At 42.1% G+C, this 21,198-nt stretch overlaps 1 protein-coding gene across 1 annotated transcript in view; it reads left to right on the plus strand.

Moving 5' to 3' along the window:
• Positions 1–16,606: 16,606 nt before the first annotated feature.
• The window catches only part of LOC114698547 (3 beta-hydroxysteroid dehydrogenase/Delta 5-->4-isomerase type 1-like), a 6,475-nt gene continuing 1,883 nt past the window's right edge, over positions 16,607–21,198 (plus strand). The window contains 4 exon segments of the mRNA XM_037207306.1: positions 16,607–16,811; positions 18,515–18,679; positions 20,507–20,773; positions 20,776–21,194. Of these exon segments, the coding sequence (XP_037063201.1) occupies positions 16,667–16,811; positions 18,515–18,679; positions 20,507–20,773; positions 20,776–21,194 (996 nt within the window). The 5' untranslated portion in view covers positions 16,607–16,666.

Raw genomic sequence — 21,198 nt, forward strand, 5'->3', positions numbered from 1 at the left:
CCTAATAAACTTATCTGGGGTCAGAGAACAGAACAGCCACTAAATAGACATAGAGGCCAGAAAATGGTGGCACACACACCTTTAATCCTAGCATTCTGGAGGCAGAGATCCATCTGGATCTCTGTGAGTTCAAAGCCACCCTGAAAACAGCCAGGCATGCTAACACACGCCCTTAATCCCAGGAAGTGATGGCAGGAAGCAGAAAGGTATATAAGGTGTGAAAACCAGGAACTAGAGCCTGGTTAAGCTTTTAGGTTTTTGAGCAGCAGTTCAGCTGAGATCCATTCAGATGAGGAAACAGAAGCTTCTAGTCTGAGGTAACATGATCAGCTGAGGAATTGGCAAGGTGAGGTTAGCTGTGGCTTGTTCTGTTTCTCTGATCTTTCAGCATTCACCCCAACTCCTGACCCTGGGTTTGTTTTATTAATAAGACCTTTTAAGATTCGTGCTACAGATGAGTAAGGGGTTGGGCCAGTTCTGCTGCTTTTGAGTCCTCAGGGTCACTTCTCTCATACCTACACCTTCACGGCCAGCTATAGCGTGTTGCCCAAGTGTTGTGTGGGGACCACTTTCCCAAGTTCCCTGCAGGGGCAGGGAAGCTCTCCTGCTCTTATGAAATTAGAGCTCTCCCACTCTCCCACCTGCCTTAGACGTAGATGTGGGGGCCATCTCTCTGTCCATGTGAGAGATGAGTATTTGAGCTGACTCACCCATACCTCTGCCAACAGGATTGCCTCTATTGTGCTGCCCAGGTGAGGTGCAGGGCCTGTTCCCCCGAATGTTGCAGCTGATGGGGGACAGAGGCAGCTATTCTGCACTTATGGCCTCAGGGCCAGCTTTCCCACCTGTCTCGCATGCTGATGGATGGTGGGGTGGAGGCAGGAGGAGGGCCTTTCTCCCTTGCCTGTGCTGCCACATGACAGATGAGTAATGCAGATGTGTGGGTGAGCTAGCCCTGAAACTGAGAGCATGGGAGAGCTGTCGCCATTCCTCATCTGTCATGCGGCAGCATGGGCTGAAGACAGATCTCCCCATCAATGACTGAGGGCTAGCCCTGAGGTCATAAGAGCATGAGAGCTGTCCTTGTCCCTCATTATCTGCAACACTCTGGGGAGCAGGCCCTGAACCTTGCCTGGGTAGCACAATAGAGCCAATCCTGAAAACATTTTTAAAGGAAGGAGGAGTAAAGTTGAAGATGGAAATGAAAGCCATGGAGGAGAATGTGAATATGCAGTTCCACCTTCCTTTTCTTTTCTTTTCTTTTCTTTTCTTTTCTTTTCTTTTCTTTTCTTTTCTTTTCTTTTCTTTTCTTTTCTTTCTTTTCTTTTCTTTTTTCTTTTCTCTCCTCTTTTCTTTCTTTCTCTCTCTCTCTCTCTCTCTCTCTCTCTCTCTCTCTTTCTTTCTTTCTTTCTTTCTTTCTTTTTTTTGGTTTTTCAAGACAGGGTTTTTCTGTAGCTTTGGAGCCTGTCCTGGACTAGCTCTGTGGACCAGGCTGGCCTCAAACTCACAGAGATCCACCTGCCTCTGCCTCCCGAGTGCTAGGATTACAGACGTGAGCCACCACCGCCCGGCCAGTTCCACCTTTCTAAATATTATCCTAGCCTTGACCCAAGTGCAGACTAGATGGCCCTACTGCTTCTTTTTAGAGCAAAATTTAGAGATGCTCCCAGAGACTCCCCCTACCCTCATATGAGGGCAGTTACCCATGAAAAACTATAACCTGGAGCAGAAGAAATCTATCCCCTCAAGACATCTTGTCTGCTCAAGTAAAGCACATGTCTTTAGATTACCTTGTGGGACTGTAGCTAAGAAAATCACAGGCAGGACCACATCTTGACCAGGACTGCTCATTAGTTATGTATTCCTATTGTCCCCTATCCCAATCATTCCTCTATTTAAACCCAAATTTCATGTCAGTATCTCAAAGATAGTCGAAATCACTGGATCCCTTTATGAACTGAAATTCCAGGGAGGGAGAAGAAGGGAAAGGTTGGTTGGAGAGGGAAACAAGGAGAGGGAGAGGGAGAGGGAGAGGGGGAGGGAGAGGGAGGGAGAGAGAGGGAGGGAGGGAGGGAGGGAGGGAGGGAGAGAGAGAGAGAGAGAGAGAGAGAGAGAGAGTAAAGCTAAACTTGTGTCAAAGAGTCTATGAGATCAAATGACTAAATATCAAGAATTACAGAGAGTTAAAACATTACAGACCAGAGTCAAAATGTCATGAGTTATTTTTGGTTCCTTTGAAAATCTGACATTTCTCAAATATGTATGAACTGACATCCTTGTGATTATCAATGAAAAAAAGACTTTTTGAAAATGTCATGTGGAAGCTTACCACTGTATAACACTTGCTCAACCATGTTCATTGCAGCTTTAATCATAATGGCCAGAAAGTGGAAACAACCTAGATGTCTCTCAATTGAAGAAAGGATAAAGAAAATGTGGTAAATTTACACAATGGTGCATTACTCCCCTGTTAAAAACTATGGCATTATGAAATTTGTAGCAAATGAATGGAACTAGAAAATATCATCCTGAGTGAGGTAACCCAGAAAGACAAACATAGTATGTACTAACTTATAAGTGGATATTAGCTGTTAAGTAAAGGATAATCATGCTACATTCCACACCCAGAGAGGCTAAGTAACAGCTCATTGGAGACATGTGGATCTCCCTGGGAAGGGGAAATAGAATAGATATTGTGGGTAGATTCGGATCAGGTGGCGATGGGAACAGAAGGGATCAGGTGGGGGTGGAAGTTATGGAGAGAATACAGAGAGAGATGGCTGGAATTGGGGGACATTTGGAGGCAATGTAGAAATCTAGTGCAGTGAAAACTCCCTGGAATCTACAAGAGTGACTCTAGTGAATTCTCTCCTTGTAATGGTGGATATGGTGCCTGAACTGGCTATCTTCCCAGAGGTTGGACTGAGGTTTAAGGAATAATAGATCACAGAATATCCAGCTCTAAATAAAACATGTAATGCACACCCTTCTCCTAAGTCTCAGTGTCCACTGCAAAAAGATGATGGAGATTGGGAGGGATAGACACTGTTGATGAGAACAAGGAAAGAGTCTTTGGGACACAGCAGGGCAGCTGCAATACCAACTCACAGTGGTTGTACCAGCATGCACAGAACCTGTACAAGAGGAGGCCAGACCAAACCCCAGGCTGAAAATGGGATTTGGACACAAAATACTACCCTTAGCTAAAGAGCTATGGGCAATTGTTTAACTGATTAAAGATGGAGGAACAATTTTTTCCAAGATTATAGCTCCTGGTAAGTCTCTCATGCTCCAATGGAAGGCCATGCTCTCAAGAATATTTGTGCAACACATTGTTCTCAATGGATTAAGAAGAAAAAAAGAAGAGGAGGAAGAAGGAAGAAGAAAAAGGGAAGAGGAGGATGAGGAGTAGGAGGAGGAGGGGGAGGAAAAGTAGGAGTCGGAGGAGGAGAAAAGAAGAAGAGGAAGAAGAGGAAGAAGAGGAAGAAGAGGAAGAAGAAGAAGAAGAAGAAGAAGAAGAAGAAGAAGAAGAAGAAGAAGAAGAAAAGTTGCTGCTCTTGTTGTTATTGTTAGATGCCGTAGGAAGGAGGGTAGAGCTGAGAAAACTTGGCTAGGGTGAGTATTGACTATGACCACAACATGTCATGTGTAACGCTCACAGAACTATTAAAAAACACAACAACGTTTTAAAAGTATTTAACATCAATTTTTTTATGTTTTTTTATTTTTTTAATTTACAATACTATTCAGTTCTACATAATAGCCACAGATTCCCTTGTTCTCTCCCTTCCTGCCCCCTCCCCTTCCCCCCAGGCCACCTCCCATCCCACCTCCTTCAGATCAAGGTCTCCCCCGAGGACTGGGATCGACCTGATAGACTCAGTCCAGGCAGGTCCAGTCCCCTCCTCCCAGATTGAGCCGAGTGTCACTGCATAAGTCCCAGGTTTCAAACAGCTAACTCATGCAATGAGCCCAGGACCTGGTACCACTGCCTAGATGCTGGCAATGGTCAAAAGACAGCCGGGACTGACCTACTCTGGTGATGGGATGGCCAAACACCCTAATAGTTGGGCCAGAAACCCCATCCAAGGACTGAGGAATCTGGATGCAGACATCCACAGCTAGGCCCCGGGTGGAGCGATGGGAGTCTAATTAGTGAGAAAGAGGAGGGTTTATATGAGCGAGAATTGTTGAAATCAAGGTTGGATAAAGCACAGGGACAAATAACCATACGAATGGAAACACATGAACTATGAACCAACGGCTGAGGGGCTCCCAACTGGATCAGGCCCTCTGAATAGGTGAGACAGTCGATATGCTTGATCTATTTAACATCAATTTTATTTGAATTACACATGTATATTAAATGGACTCTTTCATAAAAAGCTATCCTTACAACTTATGCTTTGCAGACTATGAGCATTCACCAGCCCAAAAGCTAAGAATGCCAAAATTCCTTTGTCCTACAACTAATAAAGTTCCATGTAACCACTTCCATGGTAGAATATGGTACCTGAGAAAACTTGAACCTGTATTCCTTGACCATGATCTCTTATAAATGGTTCTGGAGTAAACTATCTGCTCTGCCTTGCTTTCTGTTGCTGTGGTAAAACACTATAACAAAAAGCAGCTTGGGAAAGGAACAAGTTTATTTGGCTAACATTTCCATGTCACAGTCACCATTGAGGGAAGTCAGAGCAGGAACTCAAAGCATGAGCATGGAGGCAGGAACTGAAGGAAGGACCATGGAGGAAGTGCTTCTGGCTTACTTTCCAAAGCTCACTCAGCTTGCTTCTTTTACACAACTGAAGATCATCTGTTCAGGGCTGACACTGCCCACAGTGAGCTGGGACCTCCCATATCAATCATTAAGCAAAACCTTTCACAAGTCAATCTGATGGAGGCATTTTTTCAATTGAGATTTCTCTTTCCATTTCTCTACCACGTGTCAAGTTGACAGAATTAATTAGCATAGTATCATTTGTTCCTTTTTGGGCAAAAAAATGGTGTCTTTATAATGACTATTTCTTTTCTTTTAAAAGAAAGTCTTTTAGTCCTTGACTCCCTCTGATCAAAACTGAGCTGTGGTTAGAGTTGAGCTATAAAGTCCACTCATCGCAGGCATCTAAGATAAACATTAGAGTTGGACTGGCTTAGCATAAGAATCCCAGCCTTGACCCTCCAAACTGTTTTCAGTCACCTTCACTCTCACCACAACAAAAGAAATTGTTTTTACAGTGCCAACGATAAAACTCTAGCCTTCACATTTGCAAGCAAGCACTCTACTACTTTCCTATACTCCTCTCTCATTAGACACATTTTTTGATGGCTTAATAAATAGAACAGAAATGGAAAGAAGTATCCCCACCAGAAATGAAGAAATATGGTGACTCTGCAGCATAAAAAAGTTTACATACCCGGGCGGTGGTGGCGCACACCTTTAATCCCAGCACTCGGGAGGCAGAGGCAGGCGGATCTTTGTGAGTTCGAGGCCAGCCTGGGCTACCAAGTGAGTTCCATGAAAGGCGCAAAGCTACACAGAGAAACCCTGTCTCGAAAAAACAAAAAAAAAAAAAAAAAAAAAAAAGTTTACATTATGAGAAAATTGCAGGCCACAGATAAGATAGTTTATCTTGAATACTCGAAATGCTTGAAGACTTAGATCAAATAAACTTGGTATTGGTTTCAGTGTGTAGTCATAGACAATTTTCCCAACAGTTAAAATAAGTTCTAAGGTCTCACATAGCTAAGGATCAAAGCTTTGAAGTCAACCAAAGAGTATTATGCCACTACAGGTGGGATGGACACACAGAGAGTGATCCGTTATCATCTCAGTTATATCTCAGTTCAGCATGTCATCTGCATCCATGATGAATAATCCCATTCCCCAATTCTGACATTAACTAAGGCTCCTGCTCCTCCCTGAGTCCTAGTGGATTCCAAGTTCTCATCACCTCTTAGTCACCTATCAGCTTAGCAAGAGCAACACTGCACAGAGACCCAGGGTTATTAAAGGGAAAGAATTGAGTCTGATTTATATTTGGCTTGTAGACATTTTAGACCTGGTCTTTTGCTATCATTTCATGTGTCTCCCCACCCAAAACAACAATGACAACAAAAATATGCTGGAAAATTAACTCCCTGTTGTGTTGGGAGATGAGGCCTAATTTAAAGTGATTAGGCTAAGAGGGCTCTGCCCCTGTAAATGGACTAGCGTCACTATATTTGGAGTGGGTTCCTTGCCAAGGGAGTAGTTTCTTTCTACAAGGTTGAATCTAGTCTCCTCTCGATCTCTTCTTGCCGTTTCTTTGCATACCTGCTTTGGCATGATCCAGCAAACTAGCCCTTGCGAAATGCAGCCACTCAATCTTGGACAGCCACTCAGATTGTGACACATTTAAATTCATTCTAAATTACCCCACCTCTCATATCCATGTTATAACAGTACAAAGCAGACTAAGAAACTTGTAAAGGCATGGACACAATCATCTACCATCCACACATTCACCACTCATTTATTAGCATGTGCAACACATATCCATTAAACTTGTATATACCATATATTTGGGGATGCAAAGTTAATGAAACATGAAACTTTCCCTGGGGAAGCTTGAGGATGATATGTTTGCCTAGAAAACCCAAGGGTTCTGAGTAACATCATCAATATAGAACAAATGGGAAGCTGAAATTGGCATGTAACTCTTAACACTAGTCCATAGGACAATCCCAAGGAAAACCTCTGGAACATTTTTTTAACTAGATTTTCTGAGATTGTCAGAGTTCCAAATGAATTACTTCATATTTTAGATGAAACCGAGACAAGGTCTCACTCTAACAGATGCCACTAAACATGACATGCTCATGATCACATCTAGAATAGAATCAAAACTGAACCCAGATTTCTCCTGACTTTATACCCCTTATGATTCACTCCAAATAGCTCAGAGAGAAAAAGATAGTTGTGAGCCTACAGTGATCACTTTATAGTGATAGGTTGTTTTTGCCCAACCACCGGATCAATGTTCCATCTTCACCAAAGACTCCACTTACATTAGTTTTCCATTGTTGTGTAACAAGCTGTGTCAAACTCAGCACACACTACTGCACAGTCTCTTAGCATCAGACACTGATGCAAAACTTTTCTAAGACATTCTCTTAGGGCTTCTTGAGACCTCAAGCATCAGGATACTGAGGGTTGAGACCTTATCTGAAGACTCAACTGGAGAGGAAGATATGCTTCCAAGCCCACTTACATGGTTACCAGAAGACTTTTTCCTTGAATGCTAGTGAATAGGAACCTCCATTCAGTTCCTCACTGACTATCAGTTAGAGGCTAAACTCAGTTCCTCAATATAGTGCCCTCCCTAACACAGCATCCTACTTCATTGCAACTAACGTAAGAAAAAGTGTAGGCAAGCTAGATAGAAGCCACAATCCTTTCTAACTGCATCATGGAAGTAGCATTCCTTCAGGTTCATCTTATTCTATCCATTAGAAGCAAGTTATTGAGTTCAGGTCATACTCAAAAGGAAAGGATTACATAGGGAGTGAATATTAGGAATAGAGATATTGGAGCCACTCTAGTAGTTTGCTACCACACAATCACTCTCAACCTCTGAAGCACACTCTTGAGAGCATTCATGTCTTCCCAGGGAACTGGTAGGCACAGTGATAGGTGGGAGGTGGGAACTAGAGTAACAGGCTTCTCTTTCCTCCCAATGTCTTGCTGGCAAAGGCAGCTAAGCTGTCCTCAAGCAAGTACAACAGATATGACCCTAAGCCTCCCTTTTTAGTGAAGGGTGCAATGCGTCCTCCTTTATGATAACTGGCTCTTCAATCATAGCTCAAGTACTTGACACTCTACCGATAACCATCTTATAGATGGGAATAAAAATACTTTTCCTCAACAAATTGTTTTGCCCCAGACAGTAATTCCAGTCTCTAATTAGAATGAAAGTCATGAAGTCTTGGGGTATTTTTCTTTAAAAAAATATTGATTAAATTTGTTCATTGTCAATTTCATACATGTATATAGTGCACTCTGTTTATTCTAACCTCTCTGCTCTTTCTTATCTTTTTCCTACCCTTGTTATCTCCTACTCATACTACAAGTCCCTCCCACAGTCACACTTTTTGTACTTGTTTTGTGACTCTCCGATTTTAACCAGTACGGTCTGTGTGGCAATGGGTTTGGAGTTATCCATTAGGGCCTGGTGAGGTCACCATTTGGTATACATCTGAAGGCAATGACTGCCTACTCCACAGAATCTGTCAATTGGCAAACAGTCAGTCATGAATCCAGTATTTTTTTTATGTTTGTGGCAATTGTTCCTTCTATTTACTCACACGTGTTAGTGTACAGATTAAAAAAAAAACACTCTTATGGGGGCTGGAGAGATGGTTCAGCTTCTAAGAGCATGCATTACTCTTTCAGAGGACCAAAATTTTGTTGCCAGAACCCATGTCTGGTGGCTCTCAACCACTTGTAAATCCAGTTCCAGGGGGTCAGGCATCATCTTCTGGGTTCTTCAAACATACACATAGCCAAATACAGATGTTCATAATAAAAAATAAAATAAAGTAATAAGAGCAGGAAGCCATTTCAGAGTCCTTGATTATTCACCCACTTTCCTATTCCTTAGTTAAGAGACTCAATAAGCATTTATTAAGCTGCCATTGCATGTTAGATATAATGCTAATTCTTATTGTGCTAAAAAGATGATAAGGACAAAGTTGGCCACATTGTTACAGTGAAACCCTGTCTCAAACCTAAACAAAAAGAGAACAGAAAAGAAATATAAAATATAGATAGATAAGATACAGATACTTTAGTCAAACATTTTGTCTTAGTTAGGGTAACTATTATGGTGATGAAACACCATGACCAAAAATCACATTGTGGAGGAAAGGGTTGATATGGCCTATGCTTCCACATTGCTGTTCATCTGAAGTGAGGACAGGAACTAAACACTGCAGAAACTTTGAGGCAGGAGATGATGCAGAGGCCATGAGGGGTGCTGCTTACTGGCTTGTTCCTCATAGCTTGCTCAGAATGTTTTCTTATAGAACCCAGGACCACCACCCAGGGGTGGGCTCTCCCCATCAATCGCTAATTAAGGAAATGACTAATAGGTTTGATTACAGCCCCATCTTATGGAGCCATTTTCTCAATTGAGGCTTCCTTCTCTAGATTATTAATTGTGTCAAGTTGATTTAAAATTTGACACACAAACAAACCACTTATTGTGCTGGCCAGTTTTATGTCAACTTAACGCACAAGCTATAGTTATCTGAAATGAAGGAATATCAATTGACAAAATGCCTCCATAAGATCCAGCCTGTAGGGCATTTTCTCAATTAGTGGCTGTTGGGGGAGAGCCCTGCTTACTGGGGTTGATGCTATCTCTGGGCTGGTAGTCATGGATTCTATAAGAAAGCAGGTGAGCAAGCCTCGGGAAGCAATCCAGTAAGCAGCACCCCTCCATTGCTTCACATCAGCTCCTGCCTCCAGGTTCCTGCCCTGTTTGAGTGCCTCTCCTGACTTCTTTCAATGGTGAAGAGAAATATGGAAGTGTAAACCAAATAAACCCTTTCCTCCCCAACTTGCTTTTTGGTCCTGGTGTTTAATTGCAGCAATAGAAACCCTAAGACACTTATGAACCCTAACCTTTCCTTTCTTGTCCCCAAGATCTCATACTTATATTAGTGTTACAATATAAAATGTTATAGACTTTAAATGTCTCACATTCTTTACAAATTCAAATGCTTGAAAAATCCAGCCTCTTCACTGTGGGTTCCTACAAAATCAAAAATAAGTTACTTTTTTACTTCAAAAGGGAAGAACCAGGGCAGAGCCACAATCAAACCAAACTCCAACTGTGTAAATAACCCCGTGTGTTCAGTGTCTGAGATCTACTGAAAAATCTTCTGATCTCCTCCACATAGCCGGGGTCACTTTGCTGGTTCCCCACATTGCAGCACACAGAGAGTATCTCTAAGCCCAGGCAGACTCCACAAACTCCATAGCTGCTGTTTTTCTTGGTGGTCATCCCATGGCATCTCCTAAATGCTGGGGTATCTTGATATAACCAGGTTGCACTGCCGCCAACAGCCTTTCCTGGGCTTTCTTCAGAGACTCCAGTCCTGCCACACAGTGCCATGCCTCAGCTCTTCTCCATGACTCCTTCATGCCTTCCAAACAAGTGCCATCTGAGTGACCTTTAACACTATCACGTTCAGCTGCCAGCAAAAGATGGCCACCTCTAGAACACAGCTGCACCACTTTGTAGGCAATGGGGACAACGTTTTTCTCTTATCATGTGGCTTTTGAATCTGAGCTATTCTTTTTACTGATATCTAGCTCCTAGTATTGTAGGTTAGCAAAATGAGTCATAGAGACTAGGAATTCGATACAAAGAGAATGTTGGCTGTGTGCTAACTCTGATGAAACACTTCCCAGAAGATTTCACCTCAATGATGCATGTCTCTTCTTAACCACTGATAATTTCGTAGTTCCAGCTGTTCATCATCAATTAGCCAAGCAAAGCAAAGGTTTCACTTTAGTGGTTCTGGTCTCTTGCTCATCACGGCCAATTCTTCAGGTCCAGCTCATCAGAAGCACAGATTATCAAATTTTCCATGGAAATTTCACAAAGCCAGGCCTCCATGGTCTCTCAACACTCTTATCATCCAAGCTCCTACATAACAATTCACCACACTTTGAACACTCAATAGCTTTTCTAGCCCAAAGTTTCAAAGTTCTGCCACAAATGTCCCAAAAATGTGGTCAGGTCTGTCACAGCAATACTCCACTATACTGATATCAATTTCTGTCTTAGTTAAGGTTACGATTGTGGTGATGAAACATCATGGCTAAAAGCAAACTGTGGAGGGAAGGGTTTATTTGGCTTGCCCTTCCTCACCACTGTTCATAATCTGAAGGAATTCAGGGCAGGAACCTGAAGGCAACAGCTGATGCAGAGGCCATAGAGAAGTGCTGCTTGCTGACTTGCTCCTCATGGCTTGCTCAGACTGCTTTCTTATAAAACCCAGGACCACCAGCCCAGGGTTGGCCCACTCACAATTCACTGCTCCCTCCCACTTCAATCACTGATTAAGAAAATGCCCAACAGGCTTGCTTAAAGCCAAATCTTCTAAAGGCATTTTTTAATCGAAGTTTCTTCCTCTCAGATGACTCCAGCTTGTGTCAAGTTGTCTTAAAAGCTAGCCAGCCCACATCCAAAACATCCTAGACTTGCAGAGCAACTTCTCATGGAAGTTGTTACTATCAAGTTACTAAGGAACATGTTGGTCCCAATCAACATTCTCTTTGTGTTGAATTCCTAGTCTCTATAATTCATTTTGGTAACCTACAATACTAGGAGCTAGATATCAGTACAAAGAATAGCTCAGATTCAAAAGCTACATGATAAGAACAAAACTTTGACTCCATTGTCTACAATAATTTTTTAACTGATATCTTCAACATAAAAATTCTTAAATAAGATTTTTATTAGTATTTTCATTCCCTTCACTTTTTAAAAATCTGCTCCTCCTACTCAGATAAATTTGCTATTGATTTCCAAATGGATTTCAGCACAACTCTTTGAAGACATGGCTCTTACTAATGAACTTGATATTACCCAAACCAAGAACCAAGTCTGTCTTCTTGAATTAGATGCCTTCATGAAATCCAGAACTCTCTTCTCTGGGATACTCTCTCTCTCTCCTTAAATTTACTTTAGTTTATTTATGTGTATTATGTGTGTATGCTACATGTATGCAGATATACTTGGAGACCAGAAGAGGTCATTGAATACCCTGGAGCTGGAGTTACAGGAGCCAGTAGCAAGGCAGGAGAAAGGATAGGTGGGGCTGGCAAGCAGAGAGTATATATAGGACAAAAACTGGGAGGAGAGATCTAGGATCTAGGAATGAGGGAGGAAGGAGGAGGAAATCACGGGCCAGCCACCCAGCTACACAACCAGCAACAGGATAAGAGTAAGATTTACAGAATAAGAGAATGGGAAAAGCCCAGATGCAAAAGGTAGATGGGTTAATTTAAGGAAAGCTGGCTAGAAACTAAGCCAAGCTAAAGCCAGGCATTTATAAGTAAGAATACATCTCTGTGTGTACATATTTGGGAGCTGGGTGGTGTCACCATAAAAGAGTAAAAATCCAACAATACAGCACAGCTGAGAGTAATATGTGCTATGGAGGACCAGCTCAAGAAGTTTCAGAGGGTAACTATATTAGAAATTGGTTAGGGACTATTCTTGTTATATTTCAGCAAAGAATAAGGCTGCTTTCAGCATTTTTTTTCTAAGAATTTACCATAGACTAAATTGAAAAGTAATGGACTAATTTCCTTGGCAAAGTAGTTTTCTAGAGAAATTAAATTAATAATTCTGATGTAAGTTTATTAGACACCAATTTTATGTAGGCCTACATTGAAAAAGAAGCAATAAAGCAGGTTAAAAAAAAGAAATACAAAATGTACAATTTTGAGAAAAACGAAAAAGAATACCAGGAAATTTAATGTTAGAGCCCAAGCTTGTATTGAAAAAGATCAAGAGATCAAGGAGGAGAGGCCTGATGCACATTGAGATAAAGAGAGTGTTCCCCTCAGAGTAACATCTCAGCCAACTAAGCTTTCAACCTGTGGAAAGAAAAGGCTTAAGACATCTTCTGCTCCTAAAAAGCAAAAAAAAAAAAAAAAAAAAAAAAAAAAAAAAAAAAAAAAAAAAAAAAAAAAAAAAAAAAAAAAAAAAAACAAACAAACAAAAAAAACCCACAAAAACCACAAAAACTCAAAGCTGTTACAAATGTGATTCTTCTCAAAAGTGTCATGATTCACCCCAAGTTGGTAGATGAATTTGGCAGTATCATCTCTATGATTCTGTCTTTAGAGTCATGAAGGATACATAAGTAAAGGGGTTGTGCAGTCTTCCTCCGTGGTTAAACGCAGCTACTGAGATCAAGCAAGTAGCAGGGGAAGTCCCTGCATGAGGGCTTGGAGAGGCCATTGTGTGAAGCTATGAAAGTAAAAGTGCTGGAGATCCCAACAAGTTGATTACACCAGAGTCATGACACATTTGCCAAGGTAGAAAGGGAGTAGAGACATTCCAGGAGAGAGTATGTTGTAGGCACCAAAGCTAGAAGGGCAGAACCAGCTAAGTCCTCTGATATCAGACAAGGAACTACAAGATTTGGAGTTTGTCCTGCTGGGTTTGTATCTTCTATGCTTTCTGTGTAGGAAGAATGTAATTTGCTTTCTCATTTTAAGAGATTGTCTTGAGTCTCAGAAGAGACTTTGAACTTTGGACTTTTAAACAGTTGAAAATGAAAGACTATGGAAACTTGCTGATGTACAAAGACAGCCTCTGTATGGTGACCATCCCCTAGCTCTATGCCATGCAGCAGCTTTGAATGCTTGGGACAGAACTGAAGAAAGTGGAAAAAGAACTAAATCATTTACTAAGGTTATACAGGACCCAAAAGAAACCTCCACTGATTTTTTTTTTTACAAAGATTGTCTTCAGCTGTAAATAGAATGATACCAAAATTCAGAAGCTAGACAGATAATAATTGGATCTTTGGCTTTTGAAAATATTAATTCACAATGCAAATGGGTAATTAAGCCTTTTAAACAAGATTAGCACACTTGGAGTAATGGATCTGAGATACAGTCAATATTGAATCTCATAACCATGATAATGATTGGATAGGAGAGGTGATTTCCAAAGGCTTGATGAAAAATGAAAATATCAGGTGTTTTCATTATGGCAAACAAGGTCACCTAAAAGGGGGTTGTAGACTAAACACTCCTAGAAACAATGTTTTTTTTTTTTTCTAGGAATAATCCAAATAGAAGGCCCTCTCTTCTGGAGTATGCAGAAGGTGAGGCAAAGTCCAACATTGGACCAATGAATGCAGATCAACAAGGGGCAGACAGGGTAACCCTTTGCCATCAGAAAACATCTTGGAGGGCCTCTAATAGGCTCCCATGTCAAATTTGGTTCAGTCATTCCCTGTCACCATGGGGGAAACTCCCAGTCTCAAAGGTAATAGAGGGGTCTGTCAGTTACTCTACTATATCAGATACAGCTGACAAAGGAATCCAATTCACCTAAACAGTTCCTGAGAAAGCCTGAAAATATCAAGAGCAAAGACCTTTAACTAACAGCTGTATAGTCATTCTTCCCTGAGCAAGTGTGTTTGAAGCACTAGGATTCAGGACCCAGGGTGAAGGAGAAAAATATCTACAAAATGGGAAAGGGTGATCCAAAGTAGAATATGAAACTCTTCATATTAAAGTTATCTCCAACCACGTTAGAAAACTTCCTTGGAAGAAAAGGTCTCAATAAGGGTCAAAGAATCAAATCATACAGTGATCATGCTATGGTCACATGACCTCTAAATTAAAAATCAATAGCAATAAAGCTTAGAAAATGCCTAATTTCCATAGAATAAGAAATACACTTGTAAACAATACCTAAGTAAAAGAAAGAATTACTTGGAACAATAGAAAACAGCTTCACTGAGTAGTGATTACAGTTGAAGAAAGCATAAACTCCCTCAGCTAAGCTTTTACCACAAGATGCCAGAAAGAGAAAATATTAAGTCCAAATTAAATAAGTGGAAGCAAATAATAAAAATAAAAGAAACAAATGAAGCAAGGAAGTAGGCAAAAATGGAAAAAAATAGTCTTTTTTTGTACTCTATGAACAAAGTTTAATTTTAGTTTTGATTGTATGTTCCAACATATATCAAGAACCAAAATTACCTTACAAGAAAAAATATTGTCAGAATGTGGGAATAAAATAAGAATTTTATATGCATAAAATCAGAAGGTAGACATCTCTACAGTAGACTGGGTGTAGATAGTTCTATAAAAAGGCATTGAGGAGATTTCTGGGGTAGTGGACATGGTCTGTGTCTTTGTGTGTATGTGTGTGATATTCATGTGAGGGTTGATTGACATGAACAACCTACTGACTGGCCATGTTGATGTGTGGTCACACTTACCTGTTTTAAAGGTAGAGGAAAGAACCATGTCCTAAGTAGCACATAGCATTGAAATGCAGTACCTCTGAGCTGTGGGCTTCAGAAGCACCTCCACTATCTTCAGTTCAAACTGGTACAAGCCTCCATGATGAGAGCCACTGTGGCAATCTGTCTTGTGACATCAGCCACATAAGAAGGTGGCTGCTACTAACTCACCTTCTTTAATGGGAGCTCAAAGGTCTTGGGATGGAGATTTTGGAATCTATATGCACTACTTGATGACAAATAGTGCTCTTGTTGCAAGTTCCAGAAGTTTGCAAGCAAGGATGGACATTTCTGGTCACATCAAGGATGGCATTCCTTTCAGACATGCTTATTGCATTGGAAATTTCCAGCATTTCATCTGGGGATTTACCTATTTATTCTCCTTTAAGTTCACACCCTGTGATCCAGGCCATTGGATGAACTGTTGGCTGTTTTGCTGACAGAAAACTCAAATCTTCACTGGGAATTGCTCTACAAGTGAAAAAGTAGTCCCCTTGGTTCTCAGAATTCTTGAAACAGAGGCACAGCACATACCCACAGTACTAAGTGAGCTTTTTAATCTGTATTTTCTTGGTTGTTTTCTTTCTGTTTAAGTAGATCAAGATCCAACTCCAAGGCTACACATCCTTGAAGCTGCCCATGATCTTTTCAGGCAGCGTTGCTGATTTACTACTGCCATACTGACATACGTCATTGGGTCTATCAGTAGTTACCTAGAATCTGATTTCATCAGTCACTGCACTTGTGCTTTCTAATAAAGTCTCTCAGCTTATAGCTATTTGTGTGACTCAAGTCTTAATAAAGCATATTAAACAAAGTTGTCTCAATAAATGCTTGCTGGGTTGCATTGTAGGTATTCATGAAATAAATTTCATTTCTGATTAAAAAAACTTTCATCTAATTATCCTGAGATGCAACCCAGTAATTTATTGCATCTAGTAACTCTAATTATTTTTGTTTTGTTTTGTTTTTTTGAGACAGTGTCTCACTATGTGGCTGTAGCTATCCAGGAACTTACTATGTAGACTAGCCTGGCCATGAACTCACAGAGATCCTGAATCTACCTCCAGAGTACTGGAATGAAAAGCATGTACCCCCATGCCCCTCATTCTTTTTAATTTTTTAGTATTTTATGTCTAGTGGTCATTTATATATGAACAATAATCCCATAAAAAGTGTGCATGTCCAAAAAATAATAAAGTCTTTATTACAACATAACCTTGAAGCTGTAATTTCTTTCTGTGTCAAGAATAAAGGATATAACATGTCACATTAATCACTGGGGAGGAGGGATCACAGGAAAGAATACATAATGACCCCAAAGTAGGCATGAGTCAAAGTATGATGGATCAAGAGACCAGCGCATAAAACTCCGGTGCTGAGGGCTGAGGCCAGCAGCACCCTGACCCTTCCATTCTCTCTCTAACAGTCTATCAGGGTGGAACACTGCATTTATTTTAGTCCTTTGGTGCTGGTGAGGACAGTGTTTGCACAAATCGGGTAGAGTGAACCCCGGGATTACTGGAAAACTGTTCTCATTGGCTCTCTTTTCTAGTCCTTTCTAGGGTCACCTACATCACACCTGCTCCACTGAGATCTGCGTCCTGTGTTGACCATGCCGGGGTGGACCTGCCTGGTGACAGGAGCAGGAGGGTTTCTGGGCCAGAGGATCATCAGCTTGTTGGCTCAGGAGAAAGAGCTGAAGGAGGTCAGAGCCCTGGACAAAGTCTTCACACCAGAAACCAGGGAGGAATTCTCTAGTAAGTAAGCCAGAGGCTGTTTGTGTGATGGCTGTGAATGCTGACTGGACATTGAGGGGGCTCCGTGTCTAGCAAACACGGAGCACGTGGAACGTAACTCTTCTCCCATGCTCACACTCATCAGGAAGAACCATGACAACACAGCATAAACTATATCCCACAGCTGTTGGGAGGCTAAAGTCTGACTTATCCCAGATCTAGAGAAGGCAGCCATGAGGACAACTGAGGGACCTCCAGGCATCTGGCCTTCTTCCCATTGGGAAATGTCCCCTGTTCTCTCTTTTTAATGTGCTGTTTTGGATTCATAGATTTGTACTATTGTAGACTTGTTTAGTGCTCCACAGCATCAGCAAGGTTCTGGGGTTGGAGACTTCATCAGCAGTTTGCTGCCTTTCCTACTTGTCCTGGGGCTGGCAAACTGTTCCATTTCTTGTTATATTTTACAGAGGAAAGCCATATAGCATCCTCCTGTGGAGTTGGAAAAATAAAAAAGTGAGGCTATTTAAGTGAGACAGAGAGACAGAGGGAGCAGAGACTGAGAGCCTACATCAGGCAGAACATACGCAGGACAGTACAAAGAGCAGAGTCAGGTGAGGGCCATCAGGGCCCCAGATGCCTCCCCTGTATTCTTCCAGTGTCTTTCTAATCATTCCTCTCTGTCCTTCATCTTGACAAAGAAAATGACAGCAGACATTGCTGGAGCAGCATGTACTTCTCTGCTGACATCGCTATCCCTAGGGTAAAGTGTGGTTTCCCAGCAGCCTTATCCTCACATATTTAAGGTAACCCTGCAGTGAATGAGGAAAAAGGCTCAGCCATGAGAAGTGTCAGGGACTCATTGTAGGTTGTATGTTTCACAATGCTAACTTTGTGGGATAATTTAGCTGCCGGCATGACAGTCAATGTCATCCTATGGATGTCAGAGAAGCGTAAGGATACTGATTTATCCACTGCCCTGGCTTAGTGTCTGCAATGCAGGTCTCTTTGTGGCTGGCTGGTGTGCAATGCACACTTATGACATCTGCCATATGCTGACAAGCAAACCCATCATAGGAGCTCATTGTGAGTTCTCTCACTGAGGCTCCAGTTTCCTCTCTGTAATTGAGCTCACTCTTCATTTTTGCTCATCCCAGACTCAGAAAGTGTCAAGACCTATCAGGGGTAGGGTTGAGTTTTCCATCTTTGAGTCTCCCTCTTCGGGGTCCTTTTCACTGGAACTCTGGAGGACACAATCTGATTAACCTGTTGCTTGCCCAGGTTACTCTTATGTCTTCATGCCTGTCCATTTGCCACCTGAGAGCACTGTTACAGCTCCCCAGGGCAGGACTCTGCCTCTGTTTCTCCTTCAGTGAAAATCCACAAGGGATTCTCCATTCCCTATCAATTAAATCCTAATTCTGCCTGTTTACAATGACAACCCCTCTGGTTGCTTTAATAACTCTGTTTTTATGAGCAAAGCACAAATCACATCTCACTGCTCAGATTCATTTTCTACAAAGGGAGGGATAGACACAGATGCTTCCTCCTTCCCTACAAATGATACATTCTGACTGTTTATTATTTATTGTTCCTTCAGTAGAAAGTCCTCCTCCCCAGGATCTCCTCACTCTGACTGCCCTTGGAGGCCTAGGTCACTGATACTGTGTCTGGAAACTTCCATCCTGTGCAGAAGGCTTCCCAATGACCTGCTTTGTGTTCTTCAGAGATGCAGACAAAAGCCAAGGTGACAGTGCTGGAGGGAGACATTCTGGATGCCCAGTACCTGAGGAGAGCCTGCCAGGGCATCTCTGTTGTCATCCACACCGCTGCTGTCATTGACTACTTAGATGCCATTCCCAGACAGACCATTGTGGATGTCAACCTGAGAGGTACAGTGTCTCAGGAAGATATGGAACAGGTGGAAAGATGAAAACAGAAAAACAGGTTTGGTGGGGACTCCCACTTTGAAACATCTGCTGTGCTTGCTCACCTCTCTCAGAGAGCAGAGCACATAGCTGTTAGTCTCAGTATGTCTTTACATTTTCATTTTATTTTTAGTTTCTTCTTGCATGCATATCTGAGCACCGTTTGCATGCTGGCTGCCCATGGGGTGGGAAAAATGCATTAGATCCCCTAGAAATGGAGTTACAGACGGTTGTGAGCAGCCACGTGGGTACTGGAGTCACACTCAGATTCTCTGGAAAAGCAAGCAACCAGTGCTCTTACCGATTTGACACCCCTCCTGGCCCTAGTCTCAGCAGTTCCAGTGAGGAAAACAGAGTAAGGACGTAATTAGAACGCCCAAGGCATTAAGAGAATGGAGATTTAAAGTCACATTCCTGTTCCCTCAACTGCTAGAAAAGCTGTCCATCTCCATGCCAGTGCAACTGGACTCCAACTCCAAATCCTCAATTTCCATCTACCCACTGCCCTGCTTCCAGGCCAGATCCAGACCTGACAGGTGCTAGCCAGCACAGCATGTGGTATATTCCTCCAGTGAGAGCCACTCTGCCCTTCTGCACAGACCATGGCAAAGCTTCCCCACAGATGTCTGCAGGAAAGAATGACCCAGCACTTCCCTGCCCACTCTGCTTTTTTAGGAGTCACTATTTCCCTTGTCTTTAACAATAGCTTCTCAGCCCACTGTGGATCTCCTCTGGAGGAAGAGGATTCCCTTTAACTGGTGGCCCTGTCTGCATTATGGCTTTTTAATATAAGTTAGGGTGAAACAGGTAAGTTTGCATGGGTTTCTATGTAATATCCTCATCCTGAGCCGGAAGGACCAATCTCTGTATCACCATTACACCCTCTGCAAAGCTGCCCTATGTGTTCTTTATGTTGACTTTCAATGTGGACACTCCAAGACTCCTTTACAAAAGAAAAAATATTTGATTTAGAAATCAGGAATATGTCAAAAACATCCTTTCTAGTTTTTAATCCATCTCCCTGACCATGGCACACACATACCTGCAGGAAGGTATGCCTCCCACCCATAACAATTACCTGTTGGTTTCCCAGCAACAAGAGATGGGAAATGACAGGAATAGTGGTTTTGGCATTATTTTACTGAATCATGGTCACAGATTGAGAAAATGTTTCACAATGATGGTTATCCAAACCCCTACTGGTAATCAAAGCCCAAATTTAATTGGTAAATATATTTAATGTAAGATAATGAAGCCGTTTCTCTGGGAAATCAAGATGCAGAGTGTCTTCTAATGTTAACAAATGAATGAATTATAATAATAGTAACTCCTGCACAGGACATTCCTTCCTTCCTCCAGGGAGGATGCCCTCGCCTCTCCTCCAGAACCTTCAGTCTGCATTGTCTGCAGTGTTCTGCCATTTCAGGAAGAACCAGTCCGAGGCACACATTCTTTCTCAGTTTTCTACCAGGCTCAACAGAAAATAGTGAGATGATATAAACAACACATACACATTCTTAAAGCTATGTTGCCAAAGTACAACTGTAGGATGCCATTCTTCTCCACCAGAATCATAGGTCACAGACAGAAATAGAAAGATCTGTAAAGGCACCCAGATGGCAGATGTCACCCTTGTTCTTTGTTATTGCCCATGTGCCCATGCCATGGTTGGGTTGGTCCAAGAACAGAAAAGAATGTTCCAGGGACCTGGGATTAGGGTGGAAATGATCAGGAATCATATCGACTCCTTGGTTTATCTCCTGAAACTAACAGTGAATTCTCTGTGATTAGGTACCCAGAATCTGTTGGAAGCCTGTGTCCAAGCTAGTGTGCCAGCTTTCATCTACACCAGCTCAATTGATGTTGCGGGGCCCAACTCCTACAAGAAGATAGTCCTGAATGGCCATGAGGAAGAACAACTTGAAAGTACATGGCCTGATTCCTACCCATATAGTAAAAAGCTGGCTGAGAGGGCAGTGCTGGCAGCCAATGGGTGCAGCCTGAAAAATGGTGGCATTTTGCATACTTGTGCCTTGAGACCTATGTATATCTATGGGGAAAAAGTCCATTCATTTATGTTACAATGGTTAGGGCCCTCAAAAATAATGGTATTCTGGATGTTACTGGTAAATTTTCCACAGTTAACCCAGTATATGTGGGTAATGTGGCCTGGGCACATATTTTGGCTGCCAGGGGCCTACGAGACCCCAAGAAGTCACCAAGCATCCAAGGTCAGTTCTACTACATCTCAGATGACACGCCTCACCAAAGCTATGATGATTTAAACTTCGCTGTGAGCAAGGACTGGGGCCTCCGCCTTGATTCCAGTTGGAGCCTTCCTCTGCCCCTGCTCTACTGGCTTGCCTTCCTGCTGGAAACTGTGAGCTTCCTGCTGCGTCCAATCTACAACTTCCGGCCTCCATTTAACCGCCACTTGGTCACACTGTCAAACAGTGTGTTCACCTTCTCCTACAAGAAAGCTC

Source organism: Peromyscus leucopus, chromosome 6, assembly GCF_004664715.2.
Source record: "Peromyscus leucopus breed LL Stock chromosome 6, UCI_PerLeu_2.1, whole genome shotgun sequence".
Lineage (NCBI taxonomy): Eukaryota > Metazoa > Chordata > Mammalia > Rodentia > Cricetidae > Peromyscus > Peromyscus leucopus.